Here is an 8,595-nt window from a genome sequence, read left to right as displayed (position 1 = left end):
TACGGCTCGCTTCCCCTGGCGCGCAGAGAGTGCCCGCCACCCCCGACGTCGCTACTACCCCCGATGACGCTATCAGCGCCGCTCGGCACCCTTTCAAAGCACGCTGTCGGTAACGCCGATGTCTTGCAAGGGTGGTCTGTGAGAATCCCAACACGCGGTATCGGCGAAACTATCGATCGTCCTAACTTTATAATTACCAGTGTAGTATATGAGATATACTATCCGTATGTAGTGTAAATTATAATTTTTTATCAGCCGAAAGGGATGTTCGGTTCCATCGCGCTGCCAAGAGAAAAAGAAAACGTCGGGAAGATTGAACGATGTCACTGTATGATTAAATTGACCTGGTGTTCGTTCGTATCATCATATTTCAAGATTATTTTAGAATATTTTATTTAAAAGAGTTTTTTTTTTTTTAAAGAGTTTATTAGAATGTATGCTTTCGCACGCGCGATGCTTCTGAAATTAAATTATATGGATAGTGTATAATAATTATATATACAATCTGTATTGATACACTATTCCATTCCATTAACTATTTTTTTAATAACTAATGACTAAAAAAAATTATAATGACGCATCATAATAAATTGTGTCCTGTACCCCGATGCTGAGAACAGCGTGGTCATTATCGCGCATTCCAATTCCTCTAATCGTCGTCGCATTGTCTTCGAGCTTTCTATAATGACAAGTCGGTGCGTAAGAAGAGAATGCATTATCCAAATTGCAGAATACAACGCGTGCGAATCACGCACGTTAGTGCCGTTGCGCGAACAATGATCGACACATCACGGATCGCGTTTTTTTTTTATTCGCCGCGGTCGCGGCTTCGTACAAACGAGCGACCGATGTATTTCAAATGCAGATGCGATCGCTCGGGATTCCATTCGCGACACATTTGCACGGGAAATTCGATTTTTCACGATGGATGTAACGACGCTCGATTCGCTCGCTGACTTTTCAACACGGCTCGTCGCCTCATTGACATGCGGTCGACGATCGGCGCAGGATACCCGACGTTCAGCGAACTGTTTATTCCTTTCCCTCCCCTGGTCTCTTCCCTCTTCCACCTAAAAAATAGATGAGTCAGAATGAATCGAAAGATATTTTCATTTTAATTCGATTTATTTGAGGATGCATAATTTGAGAAAAATATCAAACACATTAAACGTTCAATAATGTTCTTTAACTTGTTAAATCTATTCTCATATTTTTAAAAATTTTTTCTCGCTATAATAAAACTTTTTCATTTCAACAAAACACTTTCTCCAGCTACTTCTTTTAAGATGGTCATTATCTAAATCTTTCAAAAAGGCCAAAAGACATCTTAAAGATGTCTAAAGAACGATAAGAGACATCTTTAAATCGTTTTTTAGACATCTTTTAAGGACATATACTGTCTGGGTTATTTAGATTAAGAGGGAGAGCAATTTTTCGATGATAAATTCGACGACAATAACTTTCTTACGGTGAACCAAAGTTTACGATGAGAATCAAATTCTCGCTCATATCAACCATTGGTGCATACGATGCCGTCCAATTAGCCGACGCGTTTACACAAAGATAATTAATAACCATTCCGAGTACTTGAGCGAGTTAAATCGAGTCCGTGTTCCTAGTATTAGATCGCTCCGATACAAAGAACCTCATCGAGAACGTTTGTCTAGAGAAAATAAATAGACAGGCGGAAGGAAGGCAAACGTGGATCGTAACATTCAAGATTCTACAACATTAAATGTTAAGACAAAAATTTTCTAGACCGATATTAAGGCTACAATAATTATAAATTATTTTGTTTTCTATTTTACTTTATAATTAATTCTATTATTTGATATATAAAACTACGTAAAGCTAGAAGGAAACGTGGGAAGGAAGGAAAGGTAGTGGGTGGGGCTGGAGTTGCATTTGCAAACATCTTATTTGCGACGGAGTCGCAGGGGCTCGGTAAACTGGAGACACCAGCTGTAATATTAAGACCTTGCAAATTAGCTACGTCTTCTCCTGTACGGAATAAAGATCCTTATGGTATCTCGTTCGATGAGGTTAAACCGGTATGCACTTTGCGATGACTCTGATCGCGTTCACCTATCGGTGAAACTGGTTTCCTCGGAATTGGCACTCGCGTGTGGATCTTTAGGAAAGTCACTCGTGGAATAATTAAAATACATTTCTATCTATCAGAAATTCTATCTAAAAAATCTCTGTCAAGCGACATGATTGTATAATTAATAACATGCATATAAAGATCGATAAAATGTCAGAGAGAGATTCAACGAATTTTTTTGAAAATAAAATAAATAACATCGTCAAATCCGTGATTATTGTAAACAAAAGAAGACATATCAGTTGTAATTCTTTGTTTAATCTTCACACGATAATCGTTTCGAGAACAGGCATCGTCAAGATCTACACACAGAAAAATATTATTCTATTGCTAAGTAAAATGATTACTCAGTTTACTTTACTTCTTTTAAGTAACAGTTATCTTTAACAAAGAATATTTTCTTAATAATAGTCTTAAAATAGATTTGTCACAAATTTTAGAAATACTCATTATCATGTACTCAAAAAAGTAAATATTTTCTTTTGAAGAATATTATAAAATTGTATCGAGGAAAAGTCAGATATGGTTAATTTAATGTAAGAAAATTTATTTGATCAGAAAAATTTAATGTATTTCTTTCAATTATATAATTTAATATTCTTGATTGAAGTATTAAATTTATTAGGATTCAGAATATATTTTGAATAAATTTGATGCTTATGATGAACTTATCATAGATTTGCGGATATATGAACTTTTGAAATACTTGAAACAAGTAATATTTACTTGTATATAGTATGTATTTTTCTGTGTGTAGAGAGAGGGTTGCATTCTTACAACCGATCGATCGCCACGAGCGGATTGACCGATTTGTATATCGTTAATCATTGTTAATTATCTATGCGCGACAGATAGTAGCGGAGCCGGTAGCACGGAGGTCCGTTCGAGCTATAGTCGTGTGGTCCAGCGTGTGTTTGAATATTTATACGATCGCGCGCGATTAACATAGCGGACGTGTCTCGAGAGAAGAAACTCGGATCGAGGAACTGGTCGCGCGTTTACTTTACGCGACTGTTAATCGAGAGCGGACTTTAGACTGCATTTGTATTATCGTCTCGGAATCCCGGAATGATGACGGATGACGAGAAAAATGTTCGAGAGAATCAGTCAGCGCCAAGAATATCGGTTCTCGCGTAAATCTCGTTACAAAGATTGTTATTACACTGTAATTATACGCGGATATTACGTAAGAATATATTATACAAGCAATATTAAAGGAGAAAGAAATAGATCTAATGGTTGAGCTGGTAGAATATGTGTGAAACTGTACATTTTAAACTTAATTTGCGTAAAATTAGTGGGTTAACACAATTTTGCATAACACCCGCCAATTGTGCAACGCAGGCAAATGACATACCTCGCCTGCTGTCATTTACATCGGCAGTAGAATAACGGCCTTCTCCCTCTTTAAAGGGACAGAGCGGGAACGACGGAGAGAGAAAGAGACGAGATTAAACGGTGGAAGAAAACAAGCAATATTAAAGGAGAAAGAAATAGATCTAATGGTTGAGCTGGTAGAATATGTGTGAAACTGTACATTTTAAACTTAATTTGCGTAAAATTAGTGGGTTAACACAATTTTGCATAACACCCGCCAATTGTGCAACGCAGGCAAATGACATACCTCGCCTGCTGTCATTTACATCGGCAGTAGAATAACGGCCTTCTCCCTCTTTAAAGGGACAGAGCGGGAACGACGGAGAGAGAAAGAGACGAGATTAAACACTGGAAGAAAGAGAGAGAGAGAGAGAGAGAGAGAGAGCTATTAAGAACCGGTCGTCCGCTGCCCACGTGCGGATTGAAGGCGATTTATCGACGGAATAAATTAATAAATTACGAGCGCTCCGAGAATCCGCTCCGATCAGTCAATCAAATATCCAGAGATGACGTCGGACATGTTTTCGGACACCCGTTGGCCGACGAGAGACATCGATAAAAAATGGATGTATCCTCCGCGGTCCAAGCTCTGACTGCGTGATAAATCAGGTAACGTAGAAAAATATGCAAGATATGCAGTTCAAGGAAATCTCGCTCCGACCTTTAATTAAGTCGTTCATCCAAAACGGATGCAGCGTGTATAAAGTTTCTTAAATAATCAATAATTTTACACTGATGATCAATTCATCGTAAATGATCTTATCTCGCGACAATATGCGTTTATACTCTGTTTACGTTAAGTACACAGGTGTAAATTAAATATGATTGACGTCTAAACATGAGGCTTATATATACGGGACGTCGGCTGGAATATCGATACGATACCTCTGAAATGTATTACTGGAGATTTACTTGGCGTTATATCGCGATGTTATCAGCGGAAGTTACGTCCCTGGGTTATCGGCTTTTCTTCTTCTCGGAATACGATGCCACTCGGAGCCACGAGGCAAGGGGGCCCGCAACGACATTAGATTTATGGGCGCGGACTGATTTTCGTCCGAGAGACTTGCCTGTGTGTCTCGACCCGAGAAGTATATACTTGAGAAGACGTTGCAGCCGGAGAATGAATATGGTCAAGTGGTCCATTACGCATGCTCTCTCTTCCAATTCATATCTTCCTGTGCGCTATTATAATTCTACACGCTGAAGAAACTCTCGATAAGCTTAGCGACAAAAACGTATTTATGTATTATGCAATGCGATTTTGAAAGGCCACGATTATTTCATATGAATATTATATATAAAAAAAGTGAACGTATACGATTTATTGCCTAGAAGATTATTTTGACGACATTAAAATAAATTTATTTCTAATCTAATTTTATAAATTTATTTCTATCTATTAATATTTCTATCAATATTTATTACTATTCTAAATTTATTTATATTTTTAGTGAAAATAACTATATTATCTATTATATAAATATATAAATTTAAGAGAGCATGTTTAACTTCTAAATCAATCGTTATAATCTCGTAACTATTTTCGGCGCATCAAAAATCATCAGTTAAAAATAGCAAAAAATTAACTCCAAATTAGAATTAATCGAGAGGAAAAATGTTTTTACGTGAAAATATGTTGAGGGGTAAAAGACAATCACATTTCGCTACTTGCGTAACAAAGCGCTACGTGCTTAACAAAGAACTCGTCACGACGTACGCGGTTTGGGAATGATGGGGAGATGGGAAAAAAAAAAAAAAAAAAAAAAAAAAAACGGTATAGCAGGGTACGTGTGGGTATACGACCGAAGATGTCACAATAGCGCATAGTTGCACCGCGTGACAACTGCGCGCGCCATACGTCTCTTCCCACCCACACATGCAATTTCTCTCTCCCTTTTTCTTCCTCTCTCGCTCGCTCTCGCCGTCTCGGTCCCCTCCCGATACTCGAGGGGGGCACCGGCTATCCTCTCCACGTTTCTTCCTCTCACCAACTCAGTCAGTAAAAAGCTCAACTCGTAAATGCCACGAAAAGCTCAGTCGTTCGCGAGCTGCGCTCGAATGCACACCTCGGTTCCGTACGTGTGTCAACGCGTGGTCTCACTCTGAGAACATGTGAGTCCTCGGAGTATCCCTGAAATTGACATTTTCTTTTCTCCTTCTTCTCTTTCTTTTCTTTTTTTCCCGCTTTTTTTTTTTCCATAAACAAACACGTGCTCGTTGAAACACGTGCTCGCGTGCGTATGATGGCGAGATGAGGTGAGCACGTTGTTGCGGAGAGGGATTCAAGAGGGTGTGTTGCAAGTGCGCACCGATAAAATGCACTACTTAGCGATGCTGCTGATAACAACAATTGCGACCATTTTCGCGCCGGCTGTCGCGAATCCTTTCTTCGAAGCCGCGCAAGGTAATTCGTCTTTCATTATTATCTTTTACCCAGAATTTTTAAATAAATGAATTGGAACGAAATCAAAGAGAATGACATGTTTGTCTTGCGATGTTAAACAGGTGAATTAAAAGTAAAAGATATATAAAAACATGTTACAAGATTAAATAAGTGAGTTAAAGTGGATTGATAACAATTCATTTCGCGAAGCTATAAATTCTTAATTTTAATTCACCTGTTTTTGTAGAAAAATATGCGCTTCTTATCATCTTTCGCGCGTATGTTTTGAAGAATCTGTAGATGGAAAACGTAATAATAATTTATGATTAATAATAAATTTAAGAGAATAGTTACGGATCGTCGCCGCATAAAATTCGTAGACGTAAAAATGTTATTCGATCGCGCTGAAATCGATAAAGCATCGATCGTTTCGTTCGAAATATTGGCAATAATATTTTACGGTGGACGCAGGGGAATCATGGGTGCTTCGGCATGGCGACACGTTACTTATCACGGCGCCAGATGAACCGTGATTATTTTTAAGATTGGTCGGCGCGATGTCGCACGATCCCGATGGCTCTTTTGCGCGACGCGCAAAAATACGAGCTCGGGACAGATTCATTGAACCCATTTCTCTCGCAAAGAGTGTTGTTCGTCATCGTACGGCAAGATGTCAACGACAACATCCCGCCACATGTGCGCGTGGTCCCTTCTTCCTCCGATATCTCCCCTCGTTTTTTCGTCCCGCTGATTTTTTCACATATATACCCTGGCACTCGCATGGCGATTTTTAATGTCTCTCGTCGCTCTCGTAATTGAAAAGAACCGTCCTCAGAAGGAAATGAGAGAGAGAACTTTTTTATCGCGATTCGAGTCGAGTGCCTTGCTACCGAGAGTGCTTGAATTCTCACGGATTGTCACAATGCAAAAAGCTCCGCTTCCTTCCGCGATATAGTCACCATTACATTCTTTTATTTAATATTTAAAACAGTTTAACTTTTTCACATAAGATTGAGCGAACTAGAGATGAGATTTTTGCTTCATATTGCGGTTAAAAGAAATGTGATGCATATATTTCCATTCATCTTAAAGAATCGATTCAAATCCTGAGAATTGCAAGAATTAAGATTTGTCTGTTTACATAAAGACGATAAAGATTTTATAAATAATTCTTTAAACATCGAGATTAAAAAGGAGCGATTTCAGATCTTACTTGAAATACGCTCGGATTAATAATTAAAAAAGCAAGTCCACACTTGCCAAGTATGCTAATATCGTAATAATTATCATCGATAACTATGCAGGTTAACGCGAGATAATATGAATGTTGTTATAATAACATGTGTTTTCGCATTTTCTATTCGATAATTAGATTACTATTTTGAGTCACGCAGCCTGTTGAGAGTTTATTTTATCGAGATGCGATTCTCAGTTTCCGTGACTCTGTATATTCTACTTCTTCACGTTTTTCTCTCTCTCTCTCTCTCTTTGGTCACTTTAATCTTTCCTGAAATTTACATGGTGCACGTGCGTGCGTGTAAAGGAGGTGTCGCTAACGGTTCCCAGCTTCTTCGCCTTCGGCCTGGCTCGGAGGCGCATAATCGCATACGTACAATAAGAGAAAAGAGAGAAATGCACAAGCGGAGGCACTGGAAACGCGCGTGTATTCTTGCAGTATAAATATATTCACACACGAAAGCCGAAGGTGATAACGTGTCGCGAGTCTCGTTCGCTCGTTCATTGCATTTATCGAGACAATGGGAAGAATATCGCGACTTGCAAAGAGGAGAGTCATATATCTATGGACCAGTAGTTTGATCTATGAGAATTCATTCGTTTGAGAAAAAATTTGTACAAAGGCTATGTGAAATTGCAAATTACATTGTACACTCTCTGTTATATGAGATGTTGCCGTTTATTTTTTATTGTCTCTATGGAAAGATTGCAGCATTATTGGGTTGTTCCGATAAATCAATGACGATAGATGTTCTATTCATCATTCATAATTCTTCCATTATGCGCGAAGAATATCGTGCGCATAAACAGCGCCGTAATAGAGATATCATCGACACGATTTGCATAGAGCGCGAATTGCATCCATGTGTCGCAAATGATTAACACATTACGAGTCGGTTTTGATAAAAATCGGGGAGCCGGGAAGAAAAAAAAAAGGAGAGAGATAGAAGAAAAACGCGAAAGCAATTTATTTACATGACTGGAAAATGTAACGTAACCCCATGTACACGCATGTATTACAAAATACACCGTTTGATTTGTAGCTACACACTATGCGCGTGAATGATTATAAAGTCCGCTTAGCGTTACGCAATTATTTTATCCTAATGATATACGACACGACACCTTCGAAGACTGTCAGGCAGGAAAAAAAACGACAAATTAGACACCGTAGAACAGCGATTCAATCTGTCCACCGTCCTCGATAAAATTCCACACATGCGTGTGTCTCTCCCTTTCCCGCTTCAGGATATATTTACCACGTCGTGTTATCGCGCAAGTTTCCAATTTTTGTGCACATAATTGCATAAACGAATATAGGAGACACAGTCGCGAGAAACTAATACACGGTCAAACAATTAAGTTTCGAGACTCGCTTCGCATTTCCGAAAGTTTGATTTGTGCTGCCATTTTAGGGGGTTATTCACAACTCAATACTCAACACGTGATGCAAATTTTAAATTATTTGGTTCAATAGTTAATGAGATACAGT

The 8,595-nt window shown here is 38.6% G+C and overlaps 1 protein-coding gene across 2 annotated transcripts in view; it reads left to right on the top strand.

Annotated features, from left to right (window-relative positions):
• The first annotated feature begins 5,488 nt into the window (after nt 1-5,488).
• Nucleotides 5,489-8,595, top strand: part of LOC115240005 (reversion-inducing cysteine-rich protein with Kazal motifs) — a 20,114-nt gene continuing 17,007 nt past the window's right edge. The window contains exon 1 of one of the 2 annotated variants that reach the window (XM_029814925.1): nt 5,489-5,888. In XM_029814925.1, the coding sequence (XP_029670785.1) occupies nt 5,801-5,888 (88 nt within the window). In that variant the 5' untranslated portion in view covers nt 5,489-5,800. The remainder of the gene's footprint in view (nt 5,889-8,595) is intronic. The other variant, XM_029814924.1, reaches the window with a different exon arrangement.

Source organism: Formica exsecta, unplaced genomic scaffold (genome assembly GCF_003651465.1).
Source record: "Formica exsecta isolate Colony F162 unplaced genomic scaffold, ASM365146v1 scaffold4, whole genome shotgun sequence".
In the NCBI taxonomy this organism is placed as follows: Eukaryota; Metazoa; Arthropoda; class Insecta; order Hymenoptera; family Formicidae; genus Formica; species Formica exsecta.
Note: the sequence above shows the minus strand (reverse complement) of the source record. Positions and strands in the feature narration are given on the sequence as shown.